The sequence below is a fragment of the Protopterus annectens genome, chromosome 6.part0 (genome assembly GCF_019279795.1).
Source record: "Protopterus annectens isolate FY-2018-M chromosome 6.part0, PAN1.0, whole genome shotgun sequence".
NCBI lineage: Eukaryota > Metazoa > Chordata > Ceratodontiformes > Protopteridae > Protopterus > Protopterus annectens.
Window position 1 is genome coordinate 485,640,841 of NC_056737.1, and position 23,858 is coordinate 485,664,698.

At 34.9% G+C, this 23,858-nt stretch overlaps 1 protein-coding gene across 1 annotated transcript in view; it reads left to right on the forward strand.

Annotated features, from left to right (window-relative positions):
- Positions 1-2,166: 2,166 nt before the first annotated feature.
- The window catches only part of LOC122803861 (photoreceptor outer segment membrane glycoprotein 2-like), a 113,245-nt gene continuing 91,553 nt past the window's right edge, over positions 2,167-23,858 (forward strand). Inside the window, exon 1 of the mRNA XM_044073542.1 lies at positions 2,167-2,790. Coding sequence (XP_043929477.1) covers positions 2,210-2,790 — 581 coding nt within the window. The 5' untranslated portion in view covers positions 2,167-2,209. The remainder of the gene's footprint in view (positions 2,791-23,858) is intronic.

Here is a 23,858-nt window from a genome sequence, read left to right on the forward strand (position 1 = left end):
ATTTGAATGAAAATAAATGGGGTATAAGGTTTACAATTAATTATGATGTTACGTCCATTTCTTTTTTGGATGTAACCATATCTATACAACCTGGTGGTACCTTGTCTAGTTCAATATACAGGAAACCCCATCATTCTAATACATTATTACATGCCTCCAGCTGTCATCCAAAACACATTGTTGCTAACATCTTCAAGTCACAATTTATGAGGATACATAGAATTTGCACCAAAGATTACAAACATTTTGATCAAGACTTAGTAAACCGCTTTAGGGAATGTGGATATTCTATGTCTAAGGTTATGCAGACCAGTAGGGAAGTTCAACAACTTTCCAGAAATGATTTACTCACACATAAGAAACATCGATCTCAGAGGGACAATAAAATTAGGTTTATCAGCACTTATGGTGGAAATACCCATGAATTTTTGGATATAGTGCAACAGCACTAGGATATTATTTTGCCTGATGATAAATTATGTGATTTATTAGGGAACAAATGCTTATTCTCTTTCCATAGACGTAAAACTTTGGGGAGCCATTTTAGTTACTACAAATGTTTCATGCCCATGGAACGTTATATACAGGCTACACTGGATGGGACACAAGTTGTGGGGTGTTACCCTTGTGCTCACTTTTCTTTTTGCAAATATATTTCTCAGACTAAAAAGTTTTTGAGTAAAAACATTTCTAAAGTTTTTTTCTATTAATGTTTTTGGTAATTGCAATAGTGATTGGGCTATCTACCTTGCAGCCTGTTCATGTTTAGCTTTTTACGTTGGCCAAACCTCTAGACCCTTTAAATTTCATATTTCGGAACATCTTAGTAACACCAGGAATAAACATTTGACCAATGCTTTATATAAACACACTATTTCTCACAAGAGAGCAACTTTTAAATGTATTATTATTGACAGAATTATGAGACATAGATCCTTGAAAATAGGTTGCCATAAATTGTTAAATAAAAAAGAAAATCATGGATTGTGAAACTGGGGGGATTATTTCCATCTGGCTTAAATGAAGATTTATAATTGCTTAATTAATGATTAATTATTCCATTATGGTTTTGTATATAATGTGGTGGTTGAACGGACTGAGTTATACATTGAAAAAGGCCATTGGGCCGAAACTGGTCTGTTTTTTGTGTTTATACACATAAAAGATTTTTTTCTTCAGTTGGGTGCTGGCTTTTTGTTATTGCTGGTTTTGTTTTTTGAGCCTGTGCACCTGCCGTCCTTGCAGAGGTCTTGGTTGTGGTTGTTCCTGTTTTTCATTTATCTCATGAAATTATTTTCTTTTGTATTTATATTTATATGGTGTTTGTTTCTGTTTTTTACCCTTCCTGGAAGGCTTTTGCCGAATTGCTAGGGGAATAGGTTTTGTGGATTTATTTATTTTAAATTTTATCATATATGCCATTTACTATAAGTCTCTGTGCATTTACAAACTGCTGTTCTTATTACATTTTGTAATACATTTGCTCTTTGAACCCAAGCAATGGCTGAAATGGGTCTCCTTTTGATTGGTCATTTACCCTATTCAGCAAACAAACAAATAACTAGTCAAGGCACACAAAAATCCCAATAAGTAGGAAAGGAAGGATATAAATCAGAACTGAATAATGGTATCAGATAGAGAGAAGTTACTTACTAGAAATGGTGAGAGTCTTTAGAACTTGTCACCGAATGTGCTGGGGTGCATCACAACTGATGATACTAAGGCCAGATCATATTTGTCAGGGATGAAGATTGGCTAGAGAATGTACAGTTGCAAATAACAAGCAGTGTTTTCAGTTTTGTGTGTGTATCTATCTTTCTATGTGTGTGTGTGTGTGTGCGTGCACGCGCAGCTATCTATATGTATGTGTGTTAGCATATTTCTCATGTATATGAGAACTTATTTGTATCCATGTCTGTGTGGTGACTTCACACAGAATAAGGTGAGATAAGAAAGAAGATCAGAAATTAGGCTGACTGTATTTATAGATCAAGAACAAAGCAGACAAGTAGGCTTCATATGTTTTTAAAATTACTGTGATGAACATTTTGCATATGCAGTGTAACAAAGTGGTAGAAGCAGGATAGAGAACAACTAAAGTATGTATCTGGAATTTCCAGACTATATATTTAATTTCTTTGTTTTTTTCTCCAACAGGATCTTAATTCCTTATTTATTTGTGTAGCTAATTAGTGAAAGACTGACAGGCATGGCAGTTCTTAAAGTAAAATTCACGAAAACAAAAAGGGATAAGCTTGCTCAAGCCCTCTGGATCCTGAACTGGATTTCTGTGGTGACAGGCATCATTCTTTTTGGACTAGGCCTCTTCCTGAAGATTGAGATCAAGAAACATAGTGAAATTATGGCTAACAAAGACATACACTCTGTTCCCAACATGCTAATTTCTGTCGGGATTATTGCATGTGCCATTAATTTTCTTGGAGGCAAAATCTGCTATGACTGTACAGACTCTAGTAAGTTCTGCCGGTGGAAATTAATTTTGTTGCCGTACATAATCTGTACATTTTTCTTTACCTTCTCTATCTTGGTGGGTGCTTTAATGTGTTACACTATGCGGAATGAACTGGATGAATCTCTGTACCTGGGCCTGAAGGAGGCTCTTAAATTCTACAAGGACACTGATACCCCTGGGAGATGTTATTTAAAGAGAACCATTGATATACTGCAGATTGAATACCAGTGCTGTGGCAACACTGGCTTCAGGGACTGGTTTGAACTACAATGGATATCCACCCGATACCTGGACATGACCTCTAAAGAGGTTCAGGAGTAAGTATTCTGTGCTGCTGAGGAGCTTTAATAATATTTTAGGATCATCATATTGCTGTTGTGTTAACTGTAATACTTGCAATATAGCTATGTAATAAAAGAGAACCATGGCTCATGGCTTGCCTTTATTATTCATGTATAAATATGGAGTGATCAGCATACCATGCTTAAAATTCTTTAGCGTAATTAGAACTCTAAAATCAAAAAACAAAAAGATAAAAATAGGCTGCAGTCAGTTGAACAAAAAACACAGCAAAACAAACAAATCCACTGAAAAACTGGCAGAAGACACGGTATAATAAAGTTCAAATAATTTATTAAGCATTTTCAATCATACTTTAAAAAAAACTTCTTCAGAATAAAAGTCATTCAGTTAAAACTCACTTTAAATAAGATAATAAAAGAAGTTGTATGTTAATAGAAAGCTAATCAGTGGACAAGATAATATAATTATTTATGCACATCTTTTTTTAATTTTCAGCATACTTTTTATACTAATATTTTCATTCAAAGTTGGTAGCTATTTGATACTTAGCCTTACGTGATACTCCATCTCACTGGTCCCCAGAAATTAATTGTAATCACCATCTCTGATATCCAAAGTTAAGGACTCTAAGAATTTTTTGAAGTTCTCACATACTTTTGAATGTATGCACAATTAATTATTTAAATCTTTGTCACAGTGTATTTATCAACATGTATGCATGATCAAAAACAGTTTTCTTGTTTTGCTGACATAAAACTGTCACTTTTTAAACTCTTGTTTAAATGTTTCACTTTTATTGTTGTAATTTTTTTGCATATATGTGTGATGAATTTTTCAAAAGCTCTTTCAAATTCTTGTCCTGTTTGTGAATAAAATAGAGTTGTTTATAATTGTTTTAATAATAATAGCACCCTCATTATTTTCATTGACCATACTTTTTATGTGGTCTACATGTAGCGTTTCAGACTCTGTCCCATTCAGTATTACCTTTACCTTAAATAGTTTGAAAATTCTGTTCTGTGTCTACTAACTTTTGGAATAATGCTTCATTAAAATTGTATATCATTTGTTATTGTATCAAAACTTTGGCCATAGTACCACCTATTATATTTTCCAATTTCTGACACTCTTCATGATAGAAAGTTCTTTCTATGTCTATCTACAAATTCTTACACCTATTTTTTTAAGCAGTTCACCTGTCTATCTAATTCTTATAATCCACCCACCGCATGTGTTTTCAAAACAGTGCCTGCCTGTTATCCTGTGACACGTTCAACTTTGAACAGTCCCCAATTAATCTCTTATGACCTGTGTCTTCTACAATGATGCTTTGTTTATGCCCCAAAGTAGACCATACTGCCAAATGATGAACAAATCCACAAAGTTTAGTTCCTGCCTTACAGAAAAAGAATTAAAATCAGTTTGTATTTATATTCCCTTTTACATAAGTGAATTTATGTTCCTGACTCACATTTAATCCAAAATAAGCAATACATTCTAGATATATATCAACCCCTTAACCTTATTTTTTCTTTCTCGTAAATCAATTAAAATTACCCCCCAAATAACTATATTCATATTCAGGTATGTCTTGAAAAATGGTGTTTGTTTATACTAGATGTAAATTCATAAACTATCATAATCCTCATAATTGTCCTTTAATACAAAAATCTTCTACCACTAACCTTTCTGGAGAAAAATTGTAACGCTGTGCACCTTAAAATAAGCTGACTTGTATAACTTCTGAACTCAAATATCTCCCATTAGAACATATAGTTCTTCCCCCATACATGTTCCATCTGTTCTTTTTGTCTTACGTCATTTAAACATGTGTCTAATAAACATATTATGTTATGTTATGTTTTAACCCTTTGCACCATTATATGAATGTGATCCTTCTGTTCTCATTTCTCATACTAATATTAGAGACATTTAGAGAAAGAAGAGAAAAGGTTATCCTTTACCTTTTTATGTCAGTTTGCCTTTCAAAGTATTTTTTTATTTTCCTTAATGTAACTCTGTTAACTGAAGTAATATATTTTCTTACTTATGTTATACACTCATCCTTTCTCAATATCTTTAGTTTTTCCTTCTTATTTTGCCATTCTCCATTCATTTACTCCTTCAACAGATGCATCATCTTCCACATCTTCCTTTATCTCATGACATACTTGTATGTCATCAGTTGATATCTCAGTTTATATATCATGCAATGTATATTATTTCCTTCCAGACACATTTTTTTCTTTCTTCTTTTGAACATTCATACCACCAGTGTCCCTATACAGTATCTACAAAGTGGTTTACTGATGTTTACCAAGTGATGTGGCTGAAAGCACATTTTACACCATTTTTAATATAATCATTAATTAATTTATCTGATGCTGCTCAGTAATACATTTTGAACAGTCCCCTTAATTCTGTTAACTGTTAACACACTTAGAATTTTGTTTAGCAACATTATCTGTTTCTTACAATATTTCTCATCTCCAGTACAAATAGTCTCGTCATCATATAATTCCTGAAAAATAATCCTGATTTTTTTTTCTACATCAGAAGACTGTTAATAGTTAACCTTTTCTTTAAAACTGGTGAATCCACATGGAATACATAATCATTCCAAGGATATTCTTGTTTTTTGCTCTTTATCATAAGCTTGAATTTATGTAATAATTCAAAGTTTTGAAATGTTCCATTGCAGAAATGATTCTTTCCAAAATTGATCTGGGAGTGTATTTGTGAAAACCTGAACCTTAATGGCTTGATTACCTTACACTAAATGACATACCTGTCAATTACCAAATCCTTTTTTGACATAATCTTAAGTGTTTGTTTCTTTCTGTGCTTCAAAATGTACTCTGTCCATTTTCTGTAGCAGCTGCCACCTCAGCAGACTACTCATTTCTTGCACTTTTCTTCTCCTGTAACCAATCAAAAGCCCATGACCAGACAATTGTAATATTGTTGAAGAACAACAGCAAAAATCCACAGAAAATAGTTTATTACAAACTCTCTCTGACGTCTCAGCCAAAGCCTTCAAGGAGAATCTAATTGTAATATTGTTCTCTGGTTCACTTTCTTCCTGTAATCCTCAATGGACTGAATTCTTCTGCTCACCTTCTTCAAGTACTGTAACATCTAGCATTGCTCAGTTCTTCAGCAACTAACTTACAGGCATGCAAGCCCTGTGTCACCTTCTCAATAGCTACTTCACTGCCAGCTATTTTTTCTGTAAGACATACTTCCCATCGCTGTAATCTGCAGTACTTCTCATTCAACTCCTTCATCATACTCATTCCTGTTACCTTCCTGTGGCCATCTTACAGGAAAGATAAGGAATTTCCCTGGTGCTGTTGTCAGATTTCACTTAGTATGAATACCAGCTCTGGCTCCCCTCCCTGGAAAGAGGTCAGGGGCCAGTTGGGGACTGACCCAGTCATCAAAGGATGAATGGAAAGATGAAAAAGTGCCAAGAAACTTTTATATAAGACTTCAATTTTTGCATTATCATATTGAATATTTTCTTTAAATACAGTGATAACATCTATGTTAAAGATCCACTGGCACTTACTTTCAGTATTAATGAAAGATGTAATGGATCTTTGTGCAATTACAGAATACCCAAAAATATTCCCAGTCTTGTATTTTCTACAACTAAGAAGTTATAAACATCAGTATTAATGTCTCATTGGTCAAACAGATATATTAAAATGCTACCAATTTATTTCTTAGCTAAAATGACCTCACTAAATGTTGATGATACTATTATTAAAACAATTATAAACAACAACTGGAGGATTTTATTTGGTAATCCTGATCTGTTTAGAACACCAGGAAAACAATCATATTTTACTGACAAATGTTTAAGACTTAAAATATTTTTTTAACTCAGCAAACATGACAGTAAAGAGTTATAACAGAAAGAAACATGTTTAAAAGAGGGTTTTCTCAAGCCTGCAGATTTATTAATGTAGGTCCTTCATTATACTTTAGTCATGTAAATTAAAAGTTTTAGAATAAAGTAAAATATTTGACTGTAATAGAGGTAATGTGTGGTACACTGTGACAAGTTTAAGACTTTTGTTAGTAAAATATCATGAAAACTGTCACAGTGTATTTATGAATGTGTATATGTGATCAAAGATAATTTAAATAATGCACTATGCAAACAATCACAAGAGTCCTTGTTTTTCTGTGATACAGTCATTAACACTGGACATCAGAGTTGGTGAATACAATTTAGTTCTGAAGATTAGGGAGACGGAATGGCAGATAAGGCTGAAAGCCAACCAGCTACAACTTTAAAATGTCTGCTGAAAGTAGAGAGATTTGCATAGATAGTTAACTTGTGTTGTGTGTTAAATGGCTTTGTTTTAAACATGTGAATTGTTTCAAATGTGCATTTAAATTTAAATGGAATGACTTTTATTTTGGATTCACCTGTAAAATATAGATGAAAATATTTATTTATTTAAATTTTATTAGATTGCATCCCTTGTCAGTTTTTAGAAAATTTTTTGTTTTAGTATAATTTGAAGTCTGTCAGAGCACAGACACTTCAGTTTTATGCTTTAACCCTTACTTTCTGTCTTGTGAAATGTAAAAAAAAAACCACTGCATCCAGCAACTTGAAATATGCCGTATGCCCACTAGAGATTATATGGCAGCATTACAAAAATAGATAACTTTACCTTCTCTCCAGATAATGTATTCTGCAGTCTATAACCTAGATATAACTCACTGTACAGACAAATTCTTCTGATGGGTCATCCATGGTTCATTATTTCATACTGTCATATGTTCTGAAAATTCATTCATTCATTCATTCATTTGGTAATTAATTTGCAAAGTACACACATATGATACTTGGTGCTGTACAAACCATGATAGATTCCATTAGCAGTGTATTCCATTCACACTACATATCTGTGTACCATCCATATGACTATCTATGGGTACTTGGTACTGCACAAGCAGTGATACCCCTTGCAGTGTATGCCATGCATGCTACATATCTATGTAACATTGTCACAGTGGTTCTGTCCTACACACACACACTACTGAGAAGGCATACAGAAACAGAAATATTGAGTAGTGTTGCAGACCTGATGCATTTTGCCTGCATCTGGGCTGATACTATGGTATTTATGATTAAGGACGTATCTATTAAGTTCACTGTTACACAGCTGTGGTAGATGCTTAACAGAGGTAATCCAGAGGGCTTGAGTGAAGTGTAGTATCCCACCTGTAACCCAGAGGTGACAGGACTAACAAAAACAGTGTACAAAGGATTAGTCCAGATAAAATTACTTTAGCAGATGTAGGATATTCCCTCTCTCTCCCTGATACCCTCCCTGTGGGAGGAATAAATACACCTTATAGATGTTTCCAGTAGTTCATTCAATTAAGTAGGTAGATGGATGAGTATTCTTAGATTTTTTTTTCCAAAATAGATACATGGTGGTCAGAGTATCTTTTCATTGTCAATGAAAGTGTCCATGTTCCTAATAACTTTGTCAATTTTCAAAGAGGGTGTCATCTATGCGATGAGTGTATGGGCATCCATGTTTGTTAAAAGACAACATACTATATTTCTTGGCATTTAGCTTATGGCTGTAGTCCCGGTAGTATTTATTTCTACACTTTAGACCATACTGGAGAATCTGGGAGTCAGACAAAGATTTTATGATAATGAGTTTGTAGTCATCTGCAAACTTTATCAGCCACAGGGCCTTAACACTGGCCTTGACATTAGATAAGTAAATACCCAAGAGAAGTGGCCAAAGGACAGTATCTAAGGGAGACTGCCTTTGTTAATGATTTCTGTAATGATGCTCTTCTTTGCCTTACAGATAAAGCTGGTTAGTCCTGTAGGTCTATAGTCTGTGGTGGGTGGTGGAGTAGGATGACTGCAGCAGTTCTCCACACCTTGGAGAGGCTGAGATTGAATAAGTTTAGTAGTATCTATAAATCAGTCACTGGTGCTGACAAGACAGCAACCTGGTATATTGTCTAGACCCATAGGGCCAATTGTCTTTGGCTTGGAGAGTGCCATCAGGACTTGCTCCAAAGGGATCTGAGGGAGCTGTGGTCATGCTAATATGTGGGAGAAACTAGGGTAAAATAAAGATGTAAGGTTAGAGCTACATCTGTCTAGCTACATATTGGCTAAGTCCTCTGGGTTTAAGTATATGTTGCTGTATATTAGCTCAGTGCAATGCTGGATATTGCTTCTAAGGTTTTTGACATAGTTATAAAAGGCCTTGTGGTTGTCCTTTGCTATGTGTTGCAGTTTTCATTTCATCCTTATTTAGTTCTCCATCTCCAGTATGACTAGCATATGACCTTGGGTCTTCACATCTATAACACCCTCTGGTTGCTTCTCACTTGGAATGCCACTGAATTCTCACCTTTTCCTTTCTTTCATTGAAGCCAAACATGTAGTGTTTTAATTTAAAAAATATAGTGTTTAATGTACTGTCACACCCCAGCTCACAGTATTTGTTAACTTCAAAGCCTCTGAAAACTTTGAATAATAGCAAGCATGAATTGGATGTACATAGTCCTTATACTGAAACATGTTTTTTCCAGACTTAATCAACCTCCTGTTCTGTTTGTGCAGACCTTTATGGGTCAGATACCACCTTGTATGTTCTTCCTTTACAATTTAAAATGACAAAGCATGGAAACTTGTGTATTCTTGCTAAAATGCATTTCTTTAGTAAATTTGGCACTATCAGTTTATCAACCTTAACACTGAGCTATGTATGCAACTGATCTTGTTTTCCATTTTGGACTGGCCAACCTCTCATAGTAACCTCTCAAAGCCTTAGCATCTCAGGATCACTCTCAGTACTTTGCTGAAATTCCTTCACTTTTTTTCCAGTGAATGGCAGTTGTCCTGTAAACTTACAGTTCATCAATGAGGAAATCTTGCTGCTCTGGCAACATGAATAACTCAGCACATCTGTTTCTTTCTTTTTCTAGCTTATAATATTACATTTAATTATACTTCTGCAGTCAGAATACTCTTTGCAATCTTGACTGTGTTTTGCAGTGATTTTTAAATATACTCTGTAGTGGCTAGTGGATTTTTGCACTTGCACTTGTTTCCAAAAGACTTTTCGTAAACCTACTTTAATTAGCAGCTTTCCTTCTATCTGAAAATATATTTTCTAAAAGTCAGCAAAAGCTCAGGAGCTGTATGCATCTGGTTTATTCTCTTTTAGAATCATTGCACCAGTTCCGTTATGGCTTACATCTATTAGTAATGTGGCAAACTTATTCACATCAAACTATTTCAATGTGGGTGGTCTGGATTTGTAACAAGGAGAGAGAAAGTTAAGGCTTTGGTTGTGACCCAGACAACCCAGTATTAACTAGAAGTCCAAATACTGGGAAAGCTAGTCTTGAAGAGTAAGATTGAGCAGTTAATGCTGGCATGCCCCCCTGCACCCCCATGCAAGGAGGAAGTGGTGGATATGATGCACACTTTCTAAAACTGCCTATTTTTCTAGACTCCTGATGTTTGTAAAAATCCATGGTTGTCATATTCCTGGCATAACTGAAACTACTTTTTTGTGAAAATGGGTAGTATTTCCTCTTTATGGCTTTATTTGGATTTTGCAGATTGGGCATGCACAAAATTTATGTGTTCAAAACAGTAGCTATGCTGTGTACTCATTAATTTTGTTTGATTTAGTACTTAACCATGTCCATGTACTCACCAGATGTGGTAGAAATATTTGAGTCCTATTTCATTGAGGTGACAGCTTTAGAAAATAATGCATCAAAAGCTATAAAAAGACTGTCCTGGATCTAGATGAAGTGGAGTTAACAATCCCTCCATAATCTAAAGTAGAAAGCTTTATGCCTGCACCCCCTTACTAAATATAAACATTTTTGAAGTTACACCAGCTTAGCAACATGAGCAGTTTAATGAATATACCCCATTAGTGGAAAAAAAACCTCAAAAGAAGTAATCAGTTACCTACATTATTTAATTCAAATCTTCTCAAGCCCACTCCTTGAATGTGGAACTTTGTTAGACGTGTGCAGCACTGACAACACTGCAGCTTCTGTCTGAATATGCTGAGTGTCTGGAAAACAATCTAGACTAGTAAATAAATCTTTGTACTCACAAAGCAAATTCTTACTCTTCACATTGACATTATTATTTATACCCAAGTTATATGACTCAGTATAGCTAAAACACATACTGTATTATCTGCAACAGGAACTGAATCTTTTAACGTTTATTCTTACAGTCATAAGTAATCACTTTCTGACCCAGTGGTTTTACATGATTAACTGAATAACAAAGCAGTTTCACAGAAATCGTTTCCATTTACTTTTTCCCATTCAGTGCTTTGAATGTTTGAGCAAACATTGTATTGCAGCATGTGCCAGTATCTTCATTTTAAGGTTATTTGACCATCTTGTGACAAATCCTGTTGCAAATTTTCTCTGTCACTTAATTGCATAGTGTTAACTTTATACATATGATCACTTACTTTGTGCCAGAGAAGCTGATTTTCATCCATTTGTTCTGCCACAGACTTATCTGTACATAGTTTCATCTCATGTGCCTTCAGTTTTCCATTCCATTCCCCTATCATTTGCTGACGTTCTTGTTGAGAGTCTGCCTGCAATACCATATAGTCCATAGTCTGCATACAGCAGGTTTGTTGATCTGTCCCTTGCAACCTTTTGCTCATGTGGTCCATCACCAGTATGAATATCATTGGGGTCTCAGCTAAACCTGGATGCATACACACTCCAACTGGGAGCCCCCTGTGCCTGCATTTCTCATGTGACTTTTTTCGTATTTACAAAAAGATTTCAGGAGTGCAAGGTTATCATTACAATCAGTCCGTCATTCGTGCTCTTGTGGTCAAGTTGTTTTTTTTTTTTTTTACTTATTTGTAAAAAGATTCTAGTAGCATAACTTTTTTGACTACTTGAGAAAATGCCATGTACATGAAAACTCATGATTATTACAAAGTGTACAAACAGTATTTTTATTTTATTTATGTATGCTTGTAAATATAATTAAAAAAGATTTTATAATTCTGTTTGGGTTCTGGTACTGACATTCAACTGGGATTTGCACTCACATGAGCCATTTGTGCTTTTGAACATACAGACTTGAATACTGAAGATCAGGACTGAGCCTCAGGCATTTGAGATTATTATTCAATGATCTTTCAGTGATCCACAATCTTACCCAAACCTAGACTTGAGGAACATTTTTTTTACTGAAAGGGTGATATAGGAAGGGTAATATATAAAGGGATTCAGGAATCATTCAAATAAAGCATCCTACTATTTCTCAAGTAATGCTTTAACAAAACACAGAGCTTCTTTTTATGTCATTTCCTTCATTTGCTGTGTTAAAACAGAATGAGATTGAATGACAGAGGTGGTAAGGACATTTATCCTTCTCCCTATCGTTCCTCTCTCTTGTAGTTGTTCTGTGTAGAGCTATGGGGGTACTCAATTTTGTAATTGTTATTTACAGTCAGTGATGTGCAATGTTGACTTTTTTGTTTGACAAAGTAGTGCCAATAAAAGTGTGTCTAACATTTAGCCTTTTTTATAAACAAGAAACATCTTTATTAAATTATTGCTTATGACATAGGCAATCATACATTTATATAAGTGAAAACAAATCTTATTGACATAATCTTAGTTGCAAGCATTTTTACAACACAAACCATATTGAGATAATTTTACTTGTAAACATTATACATTAATTATCTACCCAATCATTGTCAGTCAAACATTATATAACTCACTGAAATCCTGCCTTCTTTTAAAACTCATTCCTCCCCTGCATGTATTGTTCCCACAATTTCCATTTTTTTCGTATGTAATTTGCTTCTACCCTTCTAAAGATCTCAATTCCAGTTGTTTTATCTCTGTTACTATATTTACTACTTTATAGTACATTTGGTTTAGACTTTAATTTACATTTTCTAGTATTTGCTTTTTTGGCAGCTATCATAATTAGACTCAGCAAGGCCTTACAATGTCTAGACAATTCTGAATCTCTATCATAGCTCAGAAAAATAATTTCCCTAGTTACACCAATTTGCTCACCCTGTATCTCTGATACAGTTGTCTGCAATGAATCTTTAAAGTCTGCCAGCTCATTATACTCCCAGAAAATATGTTCCCAATTACCACTTTCTTCCCTATCACACCTCCAACATTTGGTGTCTACCAGAGGAAAAATTTTCTGGTGTCTATTTGGCATATAAACATATCTGTGTAAACACTTCTAAGCAAAAATAATAAATCTTCTAGATTTTGTTGAGTATTTGGGAGACAAACATATATACCCCCAGTCTTTATTTGTGAATTGCTTATCCAATTTCTGTTCCCAATCCTTTCTAACCTCCTCTGATTGAGTCTTATAGTTATCATGCAATAGTTAATATGCTCTAGTAATTATTCCTTTTTTAACAGCAGCTTCTGTTCTAAATTCTAAAAGCTCTAACAGTGCTGGTCTTTAGTTTAAGACCCCCCCCCACACATTTCTTTCTCTTTGCCTATACTCTGATAGCAATCCTTGATAATGGAAGGCAGTCTCTAACCAGCAGTCCAAATAGATTCTTGGCATCTTCCCATTCTCTTACCTTTCCCTCTCTAGTTATTTACTCCCAATACCTTGGTCCCTTTGCCAGTTTTCTCCAATATATTCCAGCCCCCTCTTGCCTATTGTATGTATCCCTAATTCCAGTCATCCCTCTCAGCAGACTGTCCTTTCTCCATCAATGTGTTGGCTCGCTTCTAGAATAATACTTTCTGCTACTTTATAAATATAATATTCTATATGATTATTGTTCTCCATAAAATTCTGCATCCAAAATCCCCATCTCTCCTTGTATCTAGAGTTTCCCCCCTGTTTCATCATCATCATCTGCTTGTTCTATTGAAAGAATTAACATATCTCACTTGACTTTTTGCCATCTTCCCCTCCCAGATAAAATCCTTCAACTGTTTATTAATTGCTATCCATAACAACTACTCTGGTTGAGAAAAATATGCCTGACCTTTGTATAAGATTAAAGGGACTAAAAACATTTTAATTGCTTGTATCTTACTATCCATATAGATATAACAGAGCTTTCAGTTTCTGAGTTTTTCTATTATTTTTTTATTTACTCTCTCTCTTCCCACATATCCTTAGCTGTCACATGGAATCATTTTTTTAACCCATACTCTTAAATACTTTATTTTATCACATCCCCATAAATAATAGATATTGCTGAAACAATTCTTATGTGGGTACATAATTTACCACTATTGCATTTGTTTCAGCTTCATTAATTTTGTATCACAAAATTATTTGAAACTTCTGAAAATGATCCACAACACTGTAATGTCCTTTTCTGGTTTTATCAGGTATAAAATAATATCATTTGCAAATTGAGCCATTTTTTTTAAACAAGAAACATGTTTGTTAGTTGCAAACATTATACATACTCTATCCAGCCAGTCAAATATTACATAGCTCATTCAAATCCTGCCTTCTTTTAAACCTCTGCATGTATTGTTCCCACAATTTCCATTTTTTTCCTATGTAATTTGCTCTTACCCTTTCCTAAAGATTCCAATTCCAGTTGTTTTATCTCTGCCACTATATTTGCTACTTCTAGTAAAGTTGGTTTAGACTTCGATTTCCATTTTCTTGTAATTACTTTTTTTTGGCAGCCACCATAATTAGACTCAGCAAGGCCTTATTATGTCTAGGCAATTCTGATTCTGTATCATAGCTCAAAAAATATAATTTCCCTAGTTATACCAATTTGCTCTCACAGTATCTCTGACAGAGCAGTCTGCAGGGAATCTTTAAAGTCTGCCAACTCATTACACTCCCAGAAAATATGTTCCCAGTTACTTGTTTCTTCCCCATCACACCTCCAACATTTCCTGTCCAGCTAAGGAAAATTTTTTTGGAGTCTACTTGGGGTATAAAATATGTATGTAAACACTTCCAATCAAAGATCCTAAATCTTCTAGACTTTGTTGCATATTTGGGAAACATACATATACCCCCATTGTTTCTTTGTGCATTGCTTATACAATCTGTCTTCCCAATCCTTTGTAACCTCTTCTGATTGATTATTATAGTTATCATGTGTATAAGACTAAAGGGACTAAAAACATTTTAATTGCTTATATCTTAGTATCAATATTCATATAACATAGCTTGCATTTTCTCAATTTTTGTAGTTTTTTTTGTTTAGTCTCTTCCAATATATCCTCACCTGCTGCACCAGAATCCTTTTTAATCTATAATCCTAAATTCTTCATTTTATCATGTCCCATAAATACAGATATTGCTGAACCAATTTGTGTGTGACTGCAGAATTTACTGCTATTACATTTGTTTTAGCTTCATTGATTCTATATCCTGAAAAGATTTGAAACTGTCTAAAAATGTTCCACAGCACTGTAATGCCACTTTCTGGTTTTGTCAGGTATAAAATAATATCATCTGCAAACAGAGCCAGCTTTCCTTGACTACCATACTAATTATATCCTTGAACTTCTGAGTCCCTTATTTTCTTTGCCAGTGGTTCTAAATATAATACAAATAACAAAGGGGAAAGAGGACACCCCTGCCTGGTTTCTCTGGTCAAGCCAAAATGATCAGAGAAACCCATTCACTTTAATGTTTCCCTCTGATCCCTCATATATCCTCCTAATCAACCTTATAATTTTATCAGGGAATGCAAATGCTTCCATTGCCCTGCTCACAAAGTCCCAGCTTACTCTGTATCAAGACAAACCAACATCAGTGGTATTTTTTTACATTATGCTTCCCTCTGGATCATCAGTGTTCTGTTAATGTTGTCAAATGTTTGCCTCACCTCCACAAAACCACATTGATCCATGCCTCTCAATTTTGGCATCACTTTTGCCATTCTTTTAGCCAGCATAGACATAAACACTTTATAATCATGATTTAATATTGAAATGGACCTGTATGGAGGTGGAGTTGATGGATCTTTACCCTCTTTACTTAGTACAGCTACTACCAATTTCTTCTAGTATATTGAAACTTCTCCTCTTAAAATACTGTTAAACAAAACCTTCCAGATCTTTATCATTTTTCCCCCTCCTTGCTTCCAAACTTCTACAGGAATACCATTTATTCCCAGGGACTTTCTTGTAGATTGGTTATACATAACCATTTTTATCGTATCTCCTTCTATCCTAACTGTTAGTAATTGAACCTTATCTACCTCTGACCTTGGCATATTTAATTCTTCCATAAACATTTCAATTTGTAACTTTTCCTGATTTCCATATTTCTTTGTTTTATACAAACTTTCATAGAATTTCTGAAATATTTCTAGTACTTCTACAGGATCTCTTGCTATCTTCCTTGTTATAAGCTCCCTAAGCTTGGCGACAGTACTTTCTACTTTCTGTTGCCTGAGACTTTTGTTCTTTTTATTTTATTTATTTATTTATTTATTTTACATTGCAGTGCCTACATTTCTTAAAACTAAACAAGGAGAAAGAAATAAAAACAGGCACACCATTACACTTAAAAAAAAAATTACTTACAGTTTACTTTCTCCTGCCTCTTTACCTCTCCTAAATATTATTCTGAACATTAATGACATGAATTAGGGCACATACTTTAGAGTCCCCTACAAGTTTAACAAAGTTCAAAAGAGTCCAATGTTTCCAGATTTTCTTGTTCTGTCATATTTCACAAATATACTTATTGCTTTGTAATTCCACATTTGTCAGTTTCCAAGTTACTGGTTTTATCCATGTTCATCTCCATCTCCCAAATCCTATCTCTTTTTCATTTCCAAAGCACTCTTGCTTCTTCTAGCTGACTCTTGTGCTTTTTTTCCTTCTCTTAAGCATTTTCCATTGAAACATTGGAAGAGGTTTCACTGGCACAGACTCTTTGTGGTCTTTATTACCAGAAAAACAAGAAGCAGAATCTCCTGCTGTTTCATAGCTCACTTTTTGTTGGACAAACTTTTGTATTTTGTCCTTAGCATGTACTTCATTAAAAATGTATTTTGTCCCTCCAGGGAAGAATATTTTGAAGATAGCTTGCTACAGCAGTTTGACTCTCATGCTTGTTTCTCAACATTCTATGAATAGTGGAATAAATTTACTCCTCTTGTGAGACTGGTGTACAATGAATAATCATTCTCCACAAATACTCTGCTGTCTCTCACTTTTAGTGCTTTGAATTTCTGCCTCAGTTGCATCAGAATCATCTTCTGCTGGAAGGATTGCATCTTTATTATTAAAGGTCTAGGTTGCTATCTCATAGCCATATTTGGAGCATGCACATAATGTACCATTTCAATTAACAACTCCTGCTGTGGAATACCAGTCCATTTGCTTATTTGTGCTTTCATAAAGTTAATAGAATCTATTCCTTCCAACTTCTCTAGTACAGCATAAAATATCAGGTTTTCCCTACATGCTCTGTCCTCTAAATCTTTTATTTTTTGAAACATCTTCTTGAGCAGTCTCATATTCAGCCAGCCTTTTCTTCATTTCAAACTCTGATTTTTGCAGTTTTATCACCTCATCTGAACATTTGTTTAAAACCTCCATTTTTCCAGCCTTTTGTTTGAGTTGATATACGTCATCAGTGTTTATTTATTTGTTTATTTATTTTAATCAGGTCTGTGTGCAGTTGTCTCCTTTTTGCTGAACACTTGCAGTACTTTTCCCAGTCAGTGTTTTTTCTTCACCTTTTTAGCTGACTTTCAGGTCCTCTGTATTTCTTTTTTCCTGGCATCCAGGCAGTGTCCTTACTAGCCAGTTACTGAAATTTACCCAGAAATGCAGATCCACTGGCTTTCCCTGCTGAGTTTCTGTTTTCACACTGGGAAAAGCTAGAATTAAGCTGTTACAAAATGTGCAACCAACTTGGAAGTCCCTCATGGTGATCAGACTTTTATCCCAAGAGGAAGTAGGATGGGGTGGTATTTTGCCATAGGAAGAGGAGGAGGAGGACAGTTACAGGAAGTTAACTGTATCATTGGGCAGCCAAGCCAGAACCTTGGTTTTCTTCTGCCAACAGAAATGTGTGCATACATGTATATAAGAAATACATAGACATATCACTGGGAAGTATGTATTTCTCCCGTTTTTAATTTCTCCAAGTCTTTTGGGTTTCTAATACCATGATGGGAATGGACCCCATTCCTAGGTCAAAGTATGATTAAAGTTCATGAAATTAGTATTGTTTCACAGTTTGATGTCAGCCAAAAGTGCTCTTCGTAGCACCCACAATGTGCCCAGTAATGACTCCTTCTGCAGTTTGTATGGTGTTATATGAATAGGTAACATATCTAAATATGATTGTAAATTATTTTTTTATAAGACCCATTGCTCCTACTACTATTGGAACTGTCTGTGTATCTTTCTTCTACATGGCTCTAATTTCTGCCTGCAGATTCAGGTATTTTATGACTTGGTGTGTCTCTCTGTATGCAAGACACTGTAGTCACTGGGTGTGGTGATGTCAATGATCAATGCTACTTTTGTCTTCTTTTCTTGGACCACCATATCCAGTTTTCTAGCATCTGTCTTTTGAACTGTTGGTATTGAGTGATCCCATGTGATACAAACTTCATCATTTTCTATGATTCTTTGTGGCTCATGTTTCCAGTGTTTTTCAGCCACTTCAATACCATTATGTTTGCACAGTCTCCATTGTAACAGTCTCGTCGCATTATTATGCATTTCAGTATCCAATCCCTCTGCCATTAGTGGGTCCCAACCAGCAACAAGGTGTGTAACTGTTTCCAATTCGGTTTTACAAAACCTACATATGCCTGTTTCTCCCACATGTTCAATGGACTTTGTAAACCAGTATGTACGTAGCCCACTATCTTGGGCTGCCTATATTAACCTTTCATTTCTTGATGTGAAGTCGCCTCTCTTTAACCATTCTTGCATTTGTTCTTAATCAACATGAGGATCTCCCAGAAGTTTGCCATACTTGCAACTATATTTATGTTTTTTCCACATTTCTTGTCTTCTCATCTGGTCCATCACCTTATATTCTTTCTTTTGTTTTTTTTAGTGCATTCAGTTGCTTCCTGGTTTTTAATCTACTTCTGGTTTGATTTCCATTCCTGCTTGACGTCGATATGCTTCTGCTAAATTAAGCAGAGATGTCATCTTAGATTTATTCTCCTCATGTTTCAAAACTTTCACTACATTTGGATCTTGTGATGTTAGTAGATATGTGTGGAGTCCCACAATTGCAGATCTATACATGTAATCAATTTCAAGGAGACCCATCCCTCTTTTGGAACGGGGAATATATAATCTTGGTATACACTGATTTTTATAAATCATTTGGTGAACATGAAGTATCCTTCTTGTTTTAATATCCAATTTATCCAACACTTTTTGGGGCCAGTCAGTCACTCCAAAACTATAAGTTAGGACAGGAAGAGCAAAGGGATTTATGGCTTGGATCTTGTTCCTAGATGCCAGTGCTGTTTTCAGGATTAATTTAAGTCTTCTAAAGTACTTCTTACTGAGCTTTATTCACATTTGTTCATGTTTTATTGCTGACCCTTCATCAGTTCCCAAGTATTTATAGACTCCCTCTTGCTCAAGTTCTTTTATATCACATTCTTGTCCCAAACTGATGTTTTCCTGGTGCTGCAGTTTTCCTTTTTTAAAGGTTGCTTTTGCACATTCTCCCTCTTAGCTTCTGCCCATGATCTTGTATAGGCAATTAGTCCTACTGATATCTGCATATAAGTAGCTAATATAAAAAAGTGTGTGTGTGTGTATTGTGAATGTTTCAACTGCCCTTATTGCAGAGAGGAAGAGAAATATTAACAGTGTACCTAGTTGATAGGAGTACTAGCTGTCTATCTTTCTGCACAATAGTACTAATTTGGGCATTTCTGTATTGGGGGTATGGAAAAGGTAAAAGTCTTGATATTTTGCAGGAAAAAATATTTTCTGATTTTCTTTAAATGTCCCAGAAAGCCGTGATATTACATTTAAGTCATCTAACTAGCATGTAAAGCAGTATAACTAACCAAAATTGCATGTAACAGAATCTTTATTACTGTGATAAGATGCAAATTATTCTTTTTCATTTAATGATGGCATGTTTTTCCTGCACAATCTCAAATTTCAGTAAGAACATCCTACTTTGGGCATCTAAAAAGATAATTCTAATAACTGACCACATATTTTGTATAATGATCCAGTTGTAAGTGGTATTCTCTATAACTTCAACAGTCTAATAGAAAGTGGTGCTAGTCTTACAGAAGTACTGATTTGTTATACTCAAAGATTATGGTTTTGATGAAGTGTGAGTATACTGCAATATAACAAATCAAAGGGTAGCAATGCAACAGAAGTGGGAAAATATAAAGTATGAAAGCATTTGTACCTCATTTAAAAAAAAAATCTAATAGAACAGATTCAAGGACCGATAGTTGTATTTATTTGTTTATTTTTTGTACTGTGCTTGTAAAATAGCTTTGAGCAAAATGTCAAGTACATTAGCACATTTCTCCAACAATCAGGATAACAAATGCATTTCTTCCTACTGCTGCTGACACTTGTCTGGTGAGTAGCAGAACAAGTTCTTTGAAGTGTTGATTAACAGCTCTTAGATTACAGTGCTTGCTTTAACACCCCCAGGAAGAGTGCTGGGGAGGGTCTGTCAGTGTTCCTAGCATAGAACTACAAAACGACAGTCTTACAAAAACCTCTAATTAGATAGGTTCTTTGGCTGCAGATATAAAATTGGTCAGAATTGTTTAAAATAGGCTCTGAGAGAATTCTATATGATGGTCAATCAGCACTCCTGCTATAGAAGGTGTCTAAGATGCCTGTGACTCTCACTACTGACATTTTATCTCAATGGACTAGGAAGACAACATGACTTCCTTATATCTAGTTTGACTCATACAAAGGCACTTGAAAAGGATTCTGGGAAGGGGAAAAGAAATCACTAAAACAAGATTCCTTTAATATGTCAGGCTCTGGGCCTGACATTTTGTGGAAAAATATATTAAAATTTTATTAGCAGCACCTAAAGCTATTTTAATGTGTTAAATTAGACCAGAAAACAAAGACAGAATAGAAAAAAACGTATTTGTATTCCAAAGCAGAGTTTTCCTTTAAGATTTGTCTCTTGTATATAGTTTCTATAACTTCTTCATAATGAATAAAGTTTATTTCAGATTCATATGTGTTGTAAACAATTTCTTATACTGGATGCTTAACAATGCTTAGCGTATAAGTATAAAATGCATTTAATATAGTAATTTTGTTTAGACAAAAAGGTAAAAGAAGGTATGTGCTCTTATATGGAGATATGAGAAATATTGATGGAAATAGTTATGATCTGGAAAGTAGCCTTTTTAACAGGTATTCTTTGAATGAGTGCATAGGCTAGAGGTTGTTATGGTTTACGTGAAAAAGTGATATTGTTTGAGAGGATGTCCAGTTCCTAGTTACAAAGGAAATAAATTGTAGAGGCAGGCTGCTGTATTTTTAATAACGACCAAGGCACAAGTTTAGCACACTGGGAACTCAATACACAGTTTCTAGCATGTATTATTCAGAGTACATTTAAATAGATTCACAGCTTAGACTATTCTGGCAACCCAATGCAAATAAATAGGAAATCAGGAAAATAGTACAGACTAGTCAGAGCTGGATGCTAACTGCAAGTCCTACACAACTTAATCTTTACTGATCATGTACCAGCTAGGCATAATGTGAGTACAGGATATGCCAAGTATCATCTAAACAACTTGCTGTGCAAGATTTCCATATTGTTTGTACCATCTGCTCATAAACCTATACAGGAATGCAGATTTGAGAAATTTCCTTTGGATCTGAAGTACAGCCATTCAACGAAACATAGACTTTGCATATAAAAGTCTGTGTAAAAACTGAAACATACCACCACAGGCTACTAAAAATTATGCTTTTCAGAATAAAATAAAAACTTTAATTGTTAAGACTTAAAATGAAAAGTAAAGCAATAAAACAAAGCCCTTGATGATTTGTATATGATAAGCGCTTTTGGCTAAAAGCCTTCCTCAGATCATAAAGAATCTGGTTCCACAGGGCTAAGATAAATGAATGAAACACCAATCATGTGTCTAAATCCAAGCCAACACCTTTTTCTAAAGCAATGAGTTCACAGCTAATCAGAGACCTTGAAGGAAACACACATCCAAGTTGCCAAATAAATACAATTTCCTTGAAGAAACAGCACATACCAGGCTAAGGCAGCCTTATCAACACTAATCAATGTTGATGTTACTTCAGTTCTTTCTTCCCCAGTAAATACTTTGAGTTAATATAACTACTTAAGGCTTGTATAACATCAGTCCTTTTTAAATGAAACTTAACAAAAAAATCTAGTAGTTCTAATTCCATTGCTGAGACGGTCATTCATTTATTTCTCTTGACTCAAACTGTCAAGCAAAATAAAGGACATAAAGACATAGTGGAAACTGACCTCTTGTGCTGATAAGAACAAACTCCATGGGGTTACTGGTTCAGTATCTGGTATTCACAGGTGGTCTCCCATCCAAGTACTAACAAGGCCTGACCCTGCTTAATTCCGAGACCAGACGCATTCAAGGTGGTATGGCCGTAGAAGCAAAATCTGCTTCTTTGTGAAATAGGTACATACCAAGCTAGAACAGCTTTTGTACCATTAGCCCACGTTGCTGTTCCATTGTTCATTTTCCCATTATTAATGGCAAAGGCACATATAGATGTCATCATTTCCTCTTGGTGAGAACTTCCCAAAGGGCATAATTATTCAAAATCCGTTGCATAAAGGCAAATGTGCAGTCACTAGTTGTTTATCTCAACACAGACTTTCTGTGCCATGAACCATCTTTCAACTACTAAAGGGACTTAAAGAATACCAACATCAAGGAAGCAATTCCCAGTGCTTAATACTTCACTTATCTCCGTACAACATCCTTATATTGAAAATTCTTTTCTTTAAGGTTAAGGTAAACTTCACATTCCTTTGCTAGTAGACCAACTACAGAGTCCTTGGTGCACTTGTCAACATATGGGTATGCGCCTTGTCTTTTAAATTGGTTTAAGTGGTATAACTGCATTCAGGCCCAGAGGGCGATCTGCTCAGAGATTAATAATCCAGTTCACCTTGCATATTTCAGTCCTGTTGCTTATATCTCCACCTCTAGGACCTTCAAAGACACTATCAATGGCTTTAAACATGAAGGAATGTAGGGGATGCTGAATGACATGATTTGCCAAAGAGTTTTTGTGATCCTTATGCTGGATATCTCTCAGATGGCGCAACACTCTGACCTTGAATTGTTGGTTGGTTTTGCCTACATAATAAGCAGAACACTTTAAACAAGTAGCTAAGTAAACAATATGTTTACTATTACAGGTAGCACTGCATGAAAAACGATATTCCAGTCCCATAATGGGTTGTTTGAATAAATTGCTGCTATCTATCACAGGGCAGGCTTTACACCTGCCACATTTAAAAGTTCCTTTCTTATTGATAGAACTTTGTCTAGAGAAACCATCTTTCGTACATAATAGCCTTTTCAAGTTCTTTTTATTTTTAAAAATGAATTTTGGCCTCTCTCCCACTATTTCTTTCAGTTTTTCATCTTAGGTCAGCAATGGCCAAAACTTCTTGACAATGTCACATATATGTCTCGAATCATTGCTATATGTGAGCATGAGACCAAGGGTTTGCTGTCCTTTGGAACTGTAACTTCTTTATGATCTGAGGAAGGCTTTTAGCCGAAAGCGCTTATCATATACAAATCAACAAGGGCTTTGTTTTATTGCTTTACATTTCATTTAACAATTAAAGTTTTTATTTTATTCTGAAGAGCATAATTTTTTAGTAACCTGTGGTGGTGTGTATCAGCTTTTACACAGACGTTTGCTTAGTTTTTGAAACCACCTTTGGCAGTCACAGGAGAGTTTCTCTTTCTTGATTCCATGTAAGGACAATGTGACAAACCTCATATGCCCATTTCCAAATGCATCAGTTAACCCCTTTTTGTAGTCCTTAGAGTGT